The sequence below is a fragment of the Heterocephalus glaber genome, unplaced genomic scaffold (assembly GCF_053883595.1).
Source record: "Heterocephalus glaber isolate CG9 unplaced genomic scaffold, H.glaber_assembly_v1.0 deba00001555, whole genome shotgun sequence".
Taxonomy (NCBI): Eukaryota; Metazoa; Chordata; class Mammalia; order Rodentia; family Bathyergidae; genus Heterocephalus; species Heterocephalus glaber.
Window position 1 is genome coordinate 6,434,547 of NW_028258346.1, and position 18,769 is coordinate 6,453,315.

The 18,769-nt window shown below is 35.5% G+C and overlaps 1 protein-coding gene across 9 annotated transcripts in view; it reads left to right on the forward strand.

The window, feature by feature from the left end:
- Positions 1–18,769, forward strand: part of Vps13b (vacuolar protein sorting 13 homolog B) — a 728,055-nt gene that overhangs the window by 401,871 nt on the left and 307,415 nt on the right. For all 9 annotated transcript variants that reach the window (XM_087190742.1, XM_087190740.1, XM_087190746.1 and 6 more), the window contains 2 exons: positions 11,522–11,648; positions 17,620–17,763. In XM_087190742.1, coding sequence (XP_087046868.1) covers positions 11,522–11,648; positions 17,620–17,763 — 271 coding nt within the window. The remainder of the gene's footprint in view (positions 1–11,521; positions 11,649–17,619; positions 17,764–18,769) is intronic.

Genomic DNA, 18,769 nt, shown 5'->3' on the forward strand with positions numbered 1-18,769 from the left:
TGCCACTTTTTAAATTGAGCCAATTTAATGAGTTGGTTGAATTTGTTGATGAGTTGTAATTCTGTATTTATTCTAGATACTGTACCCTTAACCGATATATGATTTATGTCATTTATAAATCTATTGTATATGTATATATATTATAAATCTATTATATATATAATGCCCTTTGATGTACAAGCTTTTTAATTTTGATAGCCTAATTGAGTTTTTCTTGTTATTTCCCATGCTTTTGATACCATATCTAAGAATCTATTGCCAAATCTGAGGTTGTGAACATTTACCCGAATGACTTATTCTAAGAGTTTTATGGTTTTCCTCTGTTATTTAGATCACTGATCCTTTTGGAGTTTCTGTGTATCTTTTGTATTTTTGTGGAGTCTTTTATTTGTTTATATTTTGTGGGGTTTTTAAAATATGGTATGAGGTAAAGATCAAGCCAACTTCATTCTTTTACATGTAGATTTCTGATTGTTCCAACATCATTTGCTAGAGACTATTCTTTACCCATTGAGTGATTTTGTTATCCTTGCCCAAAATTAATAGTGACTTTTGAAGGTCTAATCAATGCTATTGAAGGTCTTGTACACTGGAGGAACAAAATAAATAATTTTTAATATATTCCTGTCCTTTAACGAGTTGTGCACTCAGAGGGACATTGACATTAGAATTTAGTGAAGAAAATACTATGATATACTTAGGTTTACAGAAGAGTCACATCCAAATCAAGATAAGCATGTTCCATATACATAAGGAGATCTTAGGCTAATAGATATGATGGACACATAAACCAAACAATACATTATTGCAAAATTGACTGAGGTTCAAAGTAGAAAATTTAAAGGGAGAAGTGAATGATTGATTAACTGTGGGTGAGGTCTCAGGGATGGTTTCACAGAATACATTGCTTCTGAGGTTGCTTCTATGGCTTATGTATACTAGGAGAGAAGGAGCATTCTGAACTAAAAAACAGTAGATCTACAGGCCAGACAGTTAAAGTATGGCATGTTTATTTATTTTGAATACCCAGTATGTAATATGGTGCTTGAGTGAATTAATGAAAGATTAAATAATTAAATTATTAAGTAGCACTTGTAAGTGACTGAATTAAATGTTTTTGAGCGATACCAATTTAAATGAAGACAAGAAATTTTAGATCTAATGCAGAAGAAAGTTTAGATTGAATGCAGTTTAATTCTGATGAGTAATCTTGACAGAACTATAAACAGGCCCTGAATATATTCTTTTTGGTTTTGAATAGGTATTATAAATAAAACTCAGAGGATGAAAAAAGATAGTAAAGAATCATTTCCTCCCTCCCTGAACAGTATTAAATGACAACTTTTATAAAATTTCATATTCTTCTTCTGAGGGCATCACTCAAATTTTTTCTTTGTGATGTTTTTATGTGTAAGTCGGAGGAGAGAAGAATAGAAAAGTTAAGCACAGAATCACCAAATTTTGAAATTTGTACATTATTGAAACCTTGATTTTTCAGTCTGAGGGACTATATCAAGGTTCACTCAGGACCATGATGAGTAATAGAATAAGTGATTTATTTTAGGGAAAAAAATCTTACCCAATTGTGGAAGAAACTGGGAAGTAAAAGTATAGGAGAGGGAGGTGAGGCATCAGAGAAAATTTATAACCAACTTTCTGATGCATTTAACCTGGGTAAAAACATTGGAGCTTTCAAGGGAACCTGGGAAAACAGGCATATCTGGCTGTTAGAGTTGGGACTATGAGGAGGCTGGCAGAAAGAAAAGTCAGTGCAAAGGTGTGGCCTCTGCACCTGAGTGTGGGCTTGGAGGTGCTGTTGTTTAGCACGAAGTGGTAACACAGCTTAGGAGAGTGAGGACTACTGAAATCTTCTAGCACCTCTGCATTAGTCTTTCATTGTATTTAAATAGCAATGTCTATATTTATCACTTTCCTGGTACACAATTCCCAACACTAGCAACTTAAAGGAGGAGTGGTATAGTTTTAGCTCATGGTTTCAGAGAGTCCCTTGATTGGCTGGCTCCAAGGCAGAAATGACATGTGGAGGACATGACAGAGGAAAACAACCCAACCTATGGTAAGTAGCCACAAAGCAGAGAGAAGAGAAGCTGAGGACAAAAATATATCCTTTCGGGTCACATCACAGTGACCTAACTCCTTCTAAAAGGTCCCATCTCCTCTCTGTACATTCAGCTATGAACTCATCAGTAGATTAATACACTGATGGGTATGGTACCTACGGTGTCCGATCACCTTCCCAAAGCCCTTCCACTAAAGACATGAGACTTTTAGGGGACATTTTATATTTAAACTGTAACAATGACTTTCGGAGAATATTAGCTGCTTCTATTTCCTTCCATCTTCCACATCTTTCTCTTAACTCTGAATGCTGAACAATGCCTTACAGGTTGTTATACATCAACAACCTGTTTTGTAAACAACACAGGAAAGTAAGGTTGAGGAGGTTCTGTGGCTTTTCCAAGGTTGTTTTAAAATGGAACTGAGTGGGCTGGGGATTTAGCTCAGTGGTTCCGCCGCCTGCCTTGCAAGCTCAAGGTCCCAAGTTCGATCCCTGGTACCAAAAAAATAGAGCTGAGTATAGGACCTTCGTTTTCTACCTCTGGATCAGCTACTTTGCTGGTACTCAAGACGGTGACACCTAGGTTTATGGTACAATTTATTCTTAGCTAGGCCCTCATTTTTTTCCCTCTTACCAAGCATTTTTGCTATATCTAAGTTCATTTTATAAACTCACAAAATGAAGTGCTAAGGGCTAAAATAATGCACAACAATGTCTGCCGTGTGCAGGTTGCACATTCAAATCACGATTGCTGCTTCATGTGGAGAGATTGGTGGAAAGTTCATCTCAGCATTTCCTGAAAATAGCACTAAGCCTGCAAATATTTTGAAAACTACAATTGATAATAAGTAATCTAGTTTTATCTCAGTAATTTTATTTGTTCCTGTCACTGACTATCTGTGTTTGATTTCCTTGGATAATTTGTCTTTGAACTTCATTTCCAGAGAAATAGATATAGCATATTCATATTTGTTTGTTTAAATATTTTGATACAAATGTACCAAGTTTATATAATATTTTGTGGGTCTTTTTATCTAACAGATAATTTTTCAAACCCTTTGTTGTAGTTGGGCATAGTGGAGGATGCTTGTAATCCCAGCACTCCAGGAGGCTGAGACAGGAATAACACAAATTAGAGCCCAGCTTAGGCAACTTAATTAGACTCTGCCTTAAAACTACAAACATTTTTGAAACTTTAAAGATAAAAATTTTTTTAAATGGCCGGGGATTTAGCTCAGTGGTTCCATAGTCTGCCTCACAAGTGCAAGGTCCCGAGTTTGATCCCCGGTACCCAAAAAAAAAATTTTTTTTTTAATTAAAAAAGGAAGCCCTATGGATGTAGCTCTGTGCAAAGGCCATGAGTTCAACCCCCAGAAAAATAATAATAATAATATAATAATAATAATAATACAGGTAGTAGCAGTACTTACTTCTACATTAATACTGTAATAGTATTACTGTGTTTGCTTAGCAGTCTGATTTGAATTTAACATGTTCCTAAAATTCATCAGTCCTACACTTCCCAGAATTGGTAACATTGAGTACAGGGAACTGTGGCTATGTATTAACATTAAGTTTGCATATTTTTCTTAATTTTCATAAGATAATATAACAGGTAATATAAAAACAAGAATTTTATGAAATTTGTTCAATACAAGAATTGACTGGTTAAAATGACACCACCCAAATGACATTCAGGATAGTCAGTGCATAAACACACATGCTGCTTGAGTGAAGCTTAAACTGTTAAGTGATTAAATGTGTTTCTTGTGTGCAGCATATTGTTGAATCTTCTTTCTTGACCCATTCTGCCAATCTGTTTCTTTTGATTGGTGAATTGAATCCATTCACATTGATGGTTATAACTGATGTCTATTGTCTTATCCTTGTCTTATTATTTTTCTATTGTTGATTCCCTATCTTTCCCTTCTATTTAATTGGACCTGGTAGGTTCATTCTACTGGGATTCTTGGAATTGTTGACTTCTTTGTCTTTTTCTAGAATATCCTTCAGAACTTTTTGGAGTGCTAGTTTAATGGTCATATATTTTCTCAGATGTTCTTTATCAGGGAAGTGTCTTATTCCTCTATCAATTTTGAAAGATAATTTTGCAGTGTACATCAATCTGGGTTGGAGGTTGTTTTCTTTTAGGACTTGAAATACTTTAAGCTCTTCTTGACTTAAGTGTTTGTGTTAAGAAGTCTGCTGTGATTCTGATGGGATTTGTTTCTTTACTCTAATAGTTTTTTATTAGAGTAAGATTATTAATTAAGATTATTTATTAGAATAAGATTATTATTACTGTAATAGTTTTTATAATACTCTAATATTGTGTGGAATTTCTGGAATCTTGACTATTATAAACCTTGATGTAGTTTTTTTCTGATCATGGATATTGAGAGTTCTGTATCTCAAGTTCTTTTTCCATGCTTGGAAAGTTTTCTTCTATTACTTCTGTGAATAGGTTTTTTTTTTTAATGCCCTTTGTGCTCTCTTCTGATGCTTCACTGATTCCAGTTAATCTTACATTAGTCTTCTTTTCATCATCTAGTAGCTGTTGGATTGATTTTTCATAGTCCTTTGCTATTTTTGAGGGATCTGTCACTTGATGATCACCAACCACAACCCTCTCTTCTAAATCTGATATTCTATCTTCACATTGCTTGATTCTCCTGCATGTACTTTCAGTAGAATTTTTAATCTGGATTTCTATTTTAGTGTGTTTTATGTAATCCAGTTCTTTTCATTGGATATTCATGGTTTCCATGTCTTTCCTAAGCTCCTCTATTTTTTTTTTAATCTGTATCTACTCTAGATTGACTAGTCATTTCCTTCATTATGGTCATCATCTCTTTAATTTTCTCTGTTTTGTTTTTTGTCGAGAGATTTATTAATCTTTTTTTACTTTTACTACCACATTTTATGAAATTTAGCTGGAGGTTTTTTATTTCTTCCACCTCAATGCCCTCCTTTATTTGCCTTCATTGAGGTGGAGGTTATATATTTCCATGTCTTCTCATTTTCTATTCTTTAAAAATTTATTTTATGTGTTGAAGCTTGTAAATTGCTTATGGTAGGTGGCTTTATTACTAGTATCAAGACTTATTTAGGAAATGGCTACTTTTTTTTAGGCATAGCTGGATTTTGACGTTTGAGTCTGTCTCAAGATCATCCTATATTTTCAGTTTATTAGGGATGAAGGATTGCTCACTGGCCTAGCACTTACTTCTTTGGTACTGGACTACAGTATAGTTTTTGATCCCCTGACAATCTCAGTATTGGTATACAAGGAGGAACGACTGGTCACTAATACAGTAAATATCCACTCAGTAGAGCAGTTCTACCCTAAGGGGAGAAAATTTAAAAGGGATAAAAGAAAAAATAGAGAAATGAAGCAAAAGAGATGAGAAACAAGGCTGAAGGACAAAGGAAGATTACCCAAGCCTTGGGAAACTGGTGAAGAAGATAGGAAGGAAAAAGAAGGACATAACAAAAATAAGAACAAAACAAAACAGAAACAGCTAAAAGCAGTGTTCATACAGGAACACAAACAATCAAAAAAAAAAAAGAAAAAAAAACTGAAGGAAAAAAACCTCAAAGCAAAGAAAAAAAAGAAATTTCTGTGATTTCATGCCTATAGTTTTGTGGTAGTGTCCAATTCAAGGCATGACTGTGCTCGTGGTGGTAGAAAAAGGAAGCAGTAAGAGCCCAGATTTATGCTGGGTAATCCCAGCAACCCTGCAGGAAGATTAGGGATGGTGGTGTTTCTGGTATTTTCAGATCCACAGAAGTCCAGGCTGATCCTGGCCTCTGATCCTGGCTTTGGAGCTGAGTCGTACAACACTAGGTGTCTCTTGCCAGCCTGACCATAATTCCCTGACCCTAGAAGTCTCCTGCAGTTTGTCCCTCACAGTCATTGTGGAATTTTAACACTGAGAGCCCAAGTCCTGGGTTCAGTTAGCCCCTCCCTAAAATGGCATTTGACCAAGCACCCTGGACATGGTAGTTGCTTGGAATAGAGTACATCACCAGCTGTTGTACTGCACAGCATCCACGGTTCTGTTCCACTGGTGTATTTCTTTCTGGAGGCCTTTGGAATCACCGGCCTTCACTGTCTCTCTGTGGATTTAATCCTCTTCTTTCACACCACAATCAAGGAGTCAGGGAGAAAGTGCAGATTACTCCCTCTTTTTCTGTGTTGACATCTGTCTCTTCACTTTGTGTGTGTTCTCCAATTTTTCCTTCAGATCCTTCTTGGGTCCCAGGGATCCACCTCCCTCCTTCTTTTCTTCCTCAAATTGTTATTTTCCACTATCTGGATTCCAAATTTTGGAGAGATTGATTTGTTGCTTCTTAGCTCTCTACCATCTTCCCAAAAGTCTCAAATTATTTTAAAATAATCATCTCAAACAGCTTCCTTGCTTTCTGATGTGACAAGATGTTCAAGAGTAGTGGTGGTGAAGCTGTGGCACATATACCACACTGGACTGTTCGTATCATTGAAAGCTCTAAAAGGTTTGCCGTCACTGTTCTGGGTTAATCTTTTGTATTTCCTGTCCCAGTCCTTGACCTGGGCTTTTTTCTCAAAAGCCCCTGGTACCTTCTAGGGGGGGATTATATTTAAAGAGCACAGACTAGCCACAAGGGATGCCCATTGCTGCAAGGTTGGCCCTGGTTCCTAGACTTTTTTAAGGAGACAGCCTGGTGTACTTTAGATGCCCTTGAGGGTGTATATGGGGCTTCCATTACTGTCACCTGTCAATGCCTCAGCAATTCTCTCTGCTCTCAGAATTGAGCAGCAGTTTTCTTATTGGGTAGCTCCTTCTAAAAGTAGCTTACGAAATAAACGTTACCAGGTTCTGAGTTGCTTGCCTCTCCTTTTGGAGTTAGATTTGAGGTTCTTCTCATCTCGAACAAATATTGAACAAAAAGCAGTGGCAAGTAAAAATGAAGAATGAGAGAGATCTGGCTCTGCAGAGTGAGTTTGGGCCAAGTAGAAGCAAGATAAAAGTACACCCTGGAGGAAGCAGGGCATGTATCATGAGAAAAGCCATGAAAGCAAGCTCTTCTTGGTGTCTGTTCTTTTACACTGTCCAAATCTCGAGGAAACCTACAAGAACTTCTACATTCATATCCTAAGGGGTGGTGCTGGGATCCCATGCTTCAGGCTGATATTAGGTCTATGGCATCTTATTAAAAACCTGCTCAAATTCTTCAGACAACTCCGTATCCAAGGCTTTGGGAACAGTTCTGCGCATGTGTTCTGGGATCTTGTAATTAACATGTCATGCCTACTTCCTCAACCAGTTTTGCTGTGGAGTGGCCTCATTTCTATGATAGAAAAGTAATTGCTTTGGGAAGGTAATAGAAGATTCTCTGGTGGTAGCTCTCAGTCACCTTAGTGCCACAAACATCCAGTGTCAAATTGCTGAATTTCCTTAGTGTTAAGATGCCAGCAGTTCTAAGACACACCATCCATCAATTTAATAACAGCCCAAAGTCACACAGCTAGAGTCTCCCACATCTGTCAGACGTGAGAATCACACTTTGTTCTTCTCTTGGGAGTGTGAAAAAGTAGGAGGTTTCTAAGACATGGCTTCTGCTCAGTGGAGCTGTGAAGGTCATCTATGCAGCCTGGGCCTCACAGTGCAGTCCCGTGTCGGGGAGGAGACACACTCCTTGCCTCCCCATCACCTTCATTGCCCAGGAACTTGGGGCCAGGATGTAGAGCGCCCAGGCTCTTCCCCAGAAGACTTCTAGCATTTCTGGTGGAATAATTTGTAAAATTTGATAGCATTTTTCCTACTTCTAGATTTTTTTTAAAATGCAATTTTTGAAGTATCATTCAACTCCTTTAATATGTTACACAAAAGCATACCAAAATGTATGGCAAATGGGCAAAAGAATCTTGGTGTAAATATATTGAGCCCAAGAAAGATGCACAGCCTTTCTGAACATGTGTTTTCAGGCCCCCATGTGGCACACATCTGTGTGTTCTGACTAAGTGCAAGTTTTAGAGAAGTATACTTTTCCTTGTTTACAATATACTCCCCCCCAGCTGAAAAGTATTTATTAACACTGATATTTATTTTCCTGTTATTTGATTTGAACCTAAGATAGTCAATGTTTTGTTTTTTTAAACAAGGATTTAGTAAGTTTTCATGAACATAATCTTGTTTATTAGATAATAGGTACATATAATTGTACCACTTCTTTGTTTCTGTGGACAGCTTAAATCATTGTTATATTAGAGTATCTCGGAAAAATATTCCTTCCACACCTTTCTAACCCCATGTGCCATAGAATGCTACAGGAAAACTATTCTAAAGGTGAAATTTAATATCTTACTTCATTATGAATCATACATTTTTTCACCAAGCTGTGCTTTATTGTGAATTTCATTATACTCCTCTAAACATGGATTCATTGTGCTTTCTTAATCTGTAGACTCCTGTATTTCATCAGTCATGAAAAAATTGTCATCTGTATCTCTATAGTATCTTTCTATTTCCACTCTTAATTTGTAATATTAATTAAATGTTTCAGACTTCTACTATTCTCCTTTCTGCCCCCCCCCCAGTTACTGGGGCTCGAACTCAGGACTGGGCTTGCAAGGCAGGTGTGATGCCACTGAGCTAAATCCCCAACCCCTTTCTCCTTTCTTTTTAATTTTTCCATTTTAAAATTTACTAGAGCCCAAAAGTGTGTATCACTCTTACATGATAATTAAAAATATGTATAAAACAAGTAAAATAAATCTTACTATAATATATTCTTGGACTTTCCCAAATTTTTATTCTAGTTTACTAATTCTTAAGCTATATCTAAAATACTATTTCTCCCACCTGTTGTGCATTTTAATTTAAATAACTTCATTTTTTGTTTCTGGAAATTGTATTTGGTCTTTAATATTGTTTTATTTTTTCTCTTTGTTTTTGAATTTCATTATATATGTCTAATAATTTTAAACAGTTTTATTTTATTGTTCATATGTAGTAATTCCATTATCAAAAGTTCTTGGTAATATACATGTTTGCAAATAGGATCTAATGCTTCCTTGCTAATAAAGTTTTTTAAATAAAAATAATCTGTGAGTAGGTTTTTATCTTTTTTTGTTGTTGTTGTTACCTGGGATCAAACTAAGGACCTTGTGCTTGCCAGGCAGGCCCAGCGCCACTGAGCTACATCCCTGGCCCAATAAGTTTTTATCTTTAGTGTTCTTTTCTCTGAGAATCCTTTTAGAATTAAGGACATATTTTGTATCTGTTTTGCACAGATGCTACAGGGTAATCAAAGGTTTGATGCCATTTTTATGTAAATAAGAATTGGTATTCCTGGACCACATAGGTAGTATAAGTGAGAGCCACTCAGTACACATGAGGGATTTCTCATTTGTTTTAATTTTCCCAGGTGATCTCTATTTATTTTTTCCCCATTAAGATGTGTTGTCAAGAGGGGCAAATATCCTTGTTCTTCCTACTTCAAATGGGCTGATATTTTATTGACCCTTAAAAGACCCTGGCCTTAGGTAGTCACCTCAATTCAAAATCCTTGCCTTGTCACAATATAAACATTAAAAGTCTATTCCCTTCACTTACTGAGAGTGCTGAGACTCTGAGGCCGTTAACAACCTCATTTAATTCTTTGAATTTTAATTTTTTTTTAAATTTGAAACCATAGTTTATTATCTAGTAAAATACTGGCATCATTTAGTTTTGCCTTATAGGTATTTCTTCAGTGTTTGTTTTTCTTCCTTTTGATTCATCCTTGAAAACACTTGATCTACAAAATTTTTTAATGATTTTTTTAAAAAAATGTATCATTACCTCAAATATTTACCCAAGATATGACAGAAGCAAAGTTAGCATTATATACCAGAAAATTTAAGTGGAACTATTGATTTAATTTCTTTTCTTCTGTGGTCATAGATCTTTCATATTTTCTATCACTGATTTAATTCACACAATGAAGAAAAATGTATTATATGGACAAGTACTTTTTATTTTCCATAAGCACTTTAATGTTTCTTCTTATTTGGTTTTCTTCCATCTTTTCCATTTTAAGACATTTTAAATACATCATATGTTTTAGCGCTCCCCAGTGGAAGCACATCAGATGTTACATGTTTCTCACATTGGTCATTTTATGGAATTTGAACTATTAGACTATAATTATGGTGTCTCTCAGGATCTAAACCCTTCCTCCATAGTCAGAGATTTTAATACTTCTTCCCGTTACTCTCAATTCACCAGATCTCTTAATTCTTTAAAACTGACTTTCTTGAAATCCAATACTTAGGTGTCATAGAACCAGATGATCCAGTTTACTTTTTTGGCAAACATTGTATAAAGCTCTGCCCATTGCAGATTTAACAGAAAACATTAGTACTCTCTAGACTACTTTGATTTAAAAAAGAAAAGGAGAAGCTGTATTGAATTTTATTGAGGCTTCATGAGAGGCTGTAGAAAGATTTGAATTTTATCTAGGCTCTATGAGATAACTTACGCTAATTCTTTTTTTTTAAACTTACACTAATTCTAATATACTAATATAGACATTAGAAATTATACTAATGTAGACATTAGAAATAGGAGTATATAGAGTGTACTTTAAAATCTTTACCAGCTTAAGCTTTGATTTCTCAGTTTTCCGTGTCATCTTTCACCATGCATCCAAAACTTCCTTTGAAATGATTATTTTGAATGCCAAGATGAAATATTTTGCTAAATCACTGATCAAAGGTCAGAATGAACAAAGAATTTTAAAAGAAGCCAAAAGCTCTGAAGTGTCAACTTGCCCACCAGGTCCAATTTTGGAACTTTTGTTCCCACTGGGTGGCCTTAGCCCAGTCCCCAAACTTCATTTCTTCATTGGTAATGTGGGAGTAATAATGCTCTTTACTTCTCGTACAGGGTTGTTTTCAGGAAGTGTTTGGTTTTATACACAAAAGCCATTTAACAGACTGCGAAGGCTATAACAGTCTATAAACTCAGATGGTTTCTAGAGCCTAAAAAAAAGTTCAGAAATTAAGAGGATATGTTCATAAACCTAATGAGTTTAGAAAGATAGCACATGTCAAACTATTGAACTATTAAAAATTATTTTTAAAACAGTAAGATTATTAATAGTAACCAAGAGGTGTGAAACCATTTATAAGAACAAAAATAATTAAAAACAGAAGAACTAATTTGTTGACGGGTCCTGGAATGATACCAATATTCATTGCTCAATTACATCTGAATTTCTCAGTGCATAATTTTTGCTGACTTTTATACATTTACAGAATTGAAGTTAAGAAATTCTAACTGACAAACTAAAAATAGGCACTCTCACTAAATAACTATAATTTTGTCATATGTTGTAGTACAAAGACTTGTACAAATTTAATGAAATTGTCCCTGCAAAGGTGAAATGACTGATAATTTTTCCTTTCTCTTTTAGCATACGGCGACATCAAGAAAGGAGAGCAATTTTGACCCCCATTTTGACAGATTTTTCTGTCCGAATAACTGGAGCACCTGCCATCATTTTCACCAAAATTATTTCTCCAGAAAATCTGCATACTGAGGTTAGAACATAATGTAGATTTCATTTCAGTCTAAATAATAAGAGTATCTGCGCTTTGTATGTTAGGGATTTCCACAGTTTCAGTTCACAAGGCATCAAATTAGCTTAGTAATAATAGCACTTTCTAATAAATCATAGCTGATTTATACTTAGCACATTCTAGCGCTATTCATATTTTCACAAGTAGAAAGCTACAGAGCAGAGTGTGAACTCAACTGCTGTGGCTTCATCCTCTACGCTCTTAACTTCTTCAGCCTGTTTCTCTTGACAGTAGCAATAATAATGACAGGTAACACGGGGTTCTCACACAGATCACCTTACATAGTGAGTTCCACTTGAGTTATTTGTTTACTTCTCACAACATCCTTACGAGTTAGATACTATCTGTATTTTATAGATAAAGAAGCTGAAGTCAGAAGAGATTAATTCAAACAGTGTTAACTGTTGGGCCCAGGTTTCAATTCTGATCATAATCATGTTCTGCCTCCATAACTGGAAAATAAATGTAATAAACCACCATATGGTGTAACAAACCACCATAATGTAAAGGAGAAAATCTTCATAGAAATTTGTTATGCTGAACACATTAATATGTTTTGGTCCTTCTCAGAGTTATAGGCAGTTGTTATGAAAAGTTCAGAAAAATTAGATATAGATTGAATACATAGGAATCGTTTAATTCCCTGATTTAAGACATTTCAAGTTAGAATTTTTCAACTTTACAGTGTGAGAAAGTGATCTGTATTCCGTAAAACCCATAGTTTAAATTTTGAATTTTGATCCTTTCCTGGGCTAGTCATATATCAAACTATACTGGACATGTATCAGTGAGCGACAGCTCCCAGTCAGCTATGCAGTCACCAGGAAACAACCAGTACTCTACAGTACACTGTATTACTAGGCAAGATGTTTGGTAGGTTAGGTGTGTTAAATGTATTTTCAACTTTATTGGCTTTATTGGAATATAACCTCATTTTAATCCAAGAATAACTGTATATTACTCATAGACAATAAAAATCTTTCATTCCTTCTCTAAATTTTTAAAAACAGTATTTGTGTGTTTGTTATTTTTTTGATGTTATAGCCCTATGGGGAAGATTGAGTTAGGCAAGGTTTATTTATATCCACAAGATTACCTAAGTCTTGTTATTTTATAGTCATGTTAACTTCTTATATGAGGTGTTTTTCTATACATGCTGCTGTGAAATATGAATTAGGACACACATTGGAATCACATTTTCTTTTTCTGGGTTGGATTTTGTTTTATTATGTTTTGAGATAGGGTCTTACTATGTAGTTTAGGCTGGCCTTGAACTCATTATATTACCCAGGCTGGCCTTGAACTCAGCCAGGGTGAGTTCCTCCTACCTTAGCCTCCCTAGTTCCCACACATCAGGGTGGAGTCACATTTTAAAACTGCTCCAATTTCCTGTTTATATTTGACTCATAAAAATGAAGTGTCAGGGCTGGGGTATAGTTTAATAGATGAGAGCTTTCCTGACATAGGTTAGTTTTGATCCCTAGCATCAGAAAAAAAAAAAAGAACAAAGGGAAGATAATCACTTTTAATCATTAAGACTTTGTCTTATTTTCTTGTCACTGGGATAAAATACTCAATACTCACAAGTTAAAAGAGGAAAGATTTTTTTTTAGCTCACATTTTTAGTCCATAGTGTGCTGGCTCCAAGTCAGGATGTCATGGCAGAGGGGCAAAGTGGAGGAAGAGCTGCTCACAGCATGGCAGCTGAGAAGCAGAGAGGAAGGAGCCTGGGAGGGAGATACAACCCCACTGACCCTCCTCTTCTGATCATGCCCCTACCTACCATCACATTTAGCTATAGCGCATCCATGCTTCAGTTATGGTTCAGAAGCCCAATTTATGAGCCCATGAGGTTTTAGAGGGACATCTAGACGTAAACCATAACAAGCTTTTTTTCTGAGAATACTCTTTACTTTGATTCTTGGGTACCTGTCACCACAAAATTCAGACAAAAGTTAGAATGTATCAAACTGTTCATAAAATATTATCCCATTTTAATTAGCATGTCTTATAATTTGAAGGTGTTATTAGAAAGTTTCTAGCAGGAAGCTAGAGATTAGAAAACCTAATCCTAGGGCAACCCCACCTTCATGTTAAACAATGTCATCTTCAGCCATTCACTTAAATTTTTTTTTTTTTTTTGAGATAGGGTTTCACTATGCAGTTCAGGCTGACCTTAAACTCGGTATGTAACTGAGGCTGGCCTCCAACTTGCAGTGATCCTCCTGGCTCAGCTTCTCAAGTGCTGGGATTACAGGCATGCGCCACCACTCCTGGCCTTCTTTTTCATCAGTTTCCTTAAACCTAGGTTAGCTGCCTCATGGAAGGCTTCCCAGTTTGTCCTCCAGCTTGTTTCATGAATCAAATTGATCAAAAGAGACAATAATTATAAATAGAATAAAACAAAATTTTTTACCATATTAGATACTGATTTTTACCAATAGCATTGATGCCATTTAACCTACTAATATAGGATCAGTCATTTGCTAGTTGTAATAGGACATATTCTATTTTTTTTCTTATCAAAAATTTATTTAAGGACATCTCAAAAGCATAAATAATCTATAACCTATTTTTTTGTTTTTTTGTATTAAATTCTTTTATTGGTACATTGTAGGTATACAAGACAATTACATTTCTCATTGGGAATTGTACCTTTACATAATGCATCTTGGTTTTTGTTTTTTCCCCATTCCTAGCCCTCCCTTCACGCCCTCCACCCTTCCCTATTTACAAAGACTTTATTTCCATTTTTTCCATTTCTCATCATGTTTTTCCTTTCCCTTCTTTCCTTTCCCCTGCCCCTCCCACTACCCCTACCCCTTTGGACCTTTTCTTCCTATTTTACATTATTGATTATTCATTCTAATCATTGGTACATTTTAGGTATACAATATAATGACATTCATCATTGGAAATTTGCACCTTTGCATAGTCTCTCTTGGTTCTTATTTTTCACCCTTGCCCAGCCCTCCCTTCAACCCCTTCATTTTTCCCTGTTTACAAAGATTTTGTTCCTATTTTTCCATTTTCTCATATTAATCCCATTCCCTTCTATCCTTTCCCCTAGCCCTCCCACTACCTTCCCCTTTGCCCCTTTTCTTCCTATTTCACATTACCTATTATACGTTTAGTCCTTATTTACACTTTCAGTTTCTCACACCAGAGAAACTATTTGGTATTTACACATGTGTGTCCTATTTATTTCACTAAGAGTATCGCCTCAATGTGCATCCACTTAGCTATAAATGTCTCTAATTTCTCATTTTTTATGGCTGAGTAGTACTCCATTTTATAAAAAAATACATTTTCTTTATCCAGTCTCCAGTTGATGGGCATTTGGGCTGTTTCCAAGTTTTAGCTATCACAAACTGCACTGCTATGAACATGGGTGCACATATATCACTGTGGTATGATTCTTTTAATTCTTTGGGGAAGATCCCCAGCAGTGGAATAGTGGGGTCAAATGGGACTTCCAGTCCTAGTTCTTTGAGGTATCTCCATACTGATTTCCATAGTACTTGCACCAGTCTACACTCCCACCAGCAGTGGAGCAGAGTTCCTCTTTCCTCACAGCCCCGCCAGCATTTGTTATTAGTTGATTTCATGATAGCAGCCATTCTTTCTGGAGTGAAGTGGAATCTCAGCATTGTTTTCATTTGCATCTCTCGAATGACCAGTGATGTTGAACATTTTTTCATGTATTTATTTGCTATTTGTACTTCTTTGTCTGAGAAATGTCTGTTCATTTCAGATGCCCATTTTCAGATTGGGTCTTTAAATTTGGGAGGTCTGATTTTTTTAAGTTCTTTATAGATTCGAGATAGTAGACCTTTGTCTGAGGAAGAGCAGGTGAAGATTTTTCCCCACATTGTGGGTTGTCTCTTCACACTGCTGGTGGTTTCTCTTGCTGTGCAGAAGCTTTTTAATAAGAAGAGATCCCACTTGTTGATTGTTTGTGCTAGTTCATGGGCAACTGAGGTTTTGTTCATAAAATCTTTTCCTACACCGATGTCTTCAGGAGTTCTACCTAACCTCTGTTCCAACTGGTTCAGAGTTTCTATTTTAATATTTAGATCTTTAATCCATTTTGATTTTAGTTTAGTGCATGGTGAGACATATAGGTCTGGTTTTAATCATTGGCAAGTTGAAGCCCAATTTTTCCAGCACCATTTATTAAAGAGGCTATCTTTCCTCCAGTGAGGGTGTTTGGCTCCTTCATCGAAGATGAGATGGCTGAGTGTGTCTGGCGTTGTTTCTACATCTTCTAATCTGTTCCACTGGTCCTCAGGTCTGTTTCTTTGCCAGTCCCATGGTGTTTTTATCACAGTCACTTTGTAGTATAGTTGCAGGTTGGGGATTGTGATACCCCCTGCCATGTCTCTGTTACCTAGAATTCCTTTTGCTATTCTGGGTCTCTTCTTGCTTCAAATGAATTTTTGGATTGTTTTCTCGAGGTCTGTGAAGTATGCTGCTGGGATCTCAATTGGAATTGCTGTAGGACATATTCTAATAGAATGAAGATATATTTAGTACAAAATTAAAACTTCTGAGACAGTGTTCTTTTTTCTCTTTTTATTGTTGCTTGAAAAATACAATTAAAATTCCAAGTATAATGAGTGAATACAGGAAATTTATGGAGGAAAAAGTTTAATAAAAAAAGAATAATCATGTCACTTCTTTATGGCTTTATTAAAAGCTGTTCTAAGCTATCTAGTTGATAATTTGAGCAGCCATAGTATTCTTAAATCCATTCCTTTGGATGCTACTAATAATGAGAAAGTCTGTTGGACTTTGGAAGCATTTGAATGTTGTCTACTTGCACTTCATGACAAGAAGCAGGATGTCTGGTTATTAAGAAAAACTTCTGGATTGTTGTTGTTTTTTTTTTTTTTTGGTACCAGGGATCGAACTTGGGTCCTTGTGCTTTCAAGACAGGTGGTGTAACTACTGAGCTAAATCCCCGACCCGTCTGGATTGTTTTTATTTGTTTTCCTTCTCTAACCCATTTAGCAGTGATATATGTTCAAGTGATTCAGTACTGCTGAACAGCACCAATTAAGTAGTGAACATTTGCCTAATGCTGCCTAATTTTAGCAGTTTGAAGAAGTAAAATTAATTAGTCTAGCTCTCTTTGGCTTCAGCACTCTAGATTGTTATAAATCATTTGAAGAATATCCTTTTGAGAATGCTCATAATCTGGTATTTGGAACTGTAATTGCCACCCTACGTTGCTTGTTTGTATTTGTCTGCCCTACTAGATTATAACTTCCTCAAGAGCAGAGTACCCTTCAAGGCCAGCTTTATTCTGTATTCTGTGTACTCTACTGTAGTGCCTAGGAGATGCTCAATAAATACTGGTTGATTTGAATTGGTGAACAAAATTCTGCTACAGAATTACATCGTTTGTTACATTTTTTATTATTAATTTTATTGGTACCTTTTTAGGTCTACAATATAATGACATTCATCATTGGGAATTTGTACCTTTACGTAATCTGCCTTGGTTCTTATTTTTTCCCCATTCCCCTGCCCTCCCTTCAACCCCTCCACCCCTCTCTATTTACATAGACTTTGTTTCCATCTTTTTTCATTTTCTCATATAAATTCATTTGTTACATATTAAAACAATGATAGTAGTGTGAGATACGAAGAGCCAAATGGGTATAAAAGTTGAAAAGTTCTTATTAGTCACCCTGTATCTAACACAAGGCCTGGGACATACCAAGCACTTGTAAATATTTATTAAATTAATATATTAAATTATGTCAAGTGGCTGTGCTTACCATTTTTGTTTTCCTCATTAACATGTGAACTTAAGTCCCAGATAACTTAGGAAGTAGTAATGGTCAAATAAGTAAGAATAGTAAATTATCAATTGAATGCTATCGTATTTCTTTATCTGTATTCAACCTTTTTTTTTTTCCTGTAGGAGATTTTAGTGTGTGGCCATTCCTTGGAAGTGAATATAACCACGAACCTGGACTTCTTCCTAAGTGTGGCTCAAGTTCAACTCTTACACAAGTTAATAGTAGCAAATATGACTGGACTGGAACCATCAAATAAGGCCACAGAGGTAACTATTTCCTGATTCTGTTTAAACTTTCACAGTATTTGTGCCAACTTCACAGTAAGAAGACTATAATTAAGCTAAATGCTTTCTGCTAATTATTATGTATTTAATTTTTTTCAAAATATAGTCATAAGTCATCTTGGATTAATGTTCTTTATTTTTGAAAAATTGTTTAGTCGCTTTTCTCTTATTTATCATATAACTGTACAAAATTGCTGTGGACTGACCTCAGAAGTGCCTCTGTTAAAAACATGATTTTATTATCCTGCTAAAATTTCTCAAGTGTGATGTGAGAGAACTAGTATAGCTTTCATTTGAGTACATTACAAGGGATAGGGCCTCTTTTGGAAATAAACTTTGTAAGAATACTATGGGAATATCTTCAATAAATAACTTGTAAAGCATTTTGTTTCCCATGCTCAGTGAAGAATAGACACAATCATAAAAGTTATATGCCTGCCTAGAATTTTAATTTTGATCCGGTATTCATTGGAAGCCTATATTATAACCACAGACCATGTCAGTATAAAACAAAGAATGCTGCTTGTTAGATGCTTCTCAAGATATGTTTTCTTTGGGGTTTTTTTTGTTTGTTTCTGCACATCTTTGGTCATATGTGTACTTAGACTACATTTTTTATAAGAACCCAGGTTAAGAAACTGTTTATCTGTGAAAAAAGTGTTGCTTTTATTTTTGCCATGAGTTATACAGAAGGCTCCAAGTTCTGCTTACTAAGGATGTAGGGAAGGAGGAGATATTCACTAAGAGTTACTTACTACGAGCCAGTGACCAGCTGTGTTCATGTAAGTTAACTCACATATCTTCAAGTAAACCATAATAACCTGGTGAGGGGAATATGAACTTATCCCCATTTTATTCATGAGGCTTTGGAGACTTAGAAAGGATAAGTGATTTGCCCAAAATCATCACCATACATAACTAAAAAGTGATACATCTGAGAATTGAATTTAGGTCTTTCAGTTCAGTTCTATTCCCATTGTGCCATAGA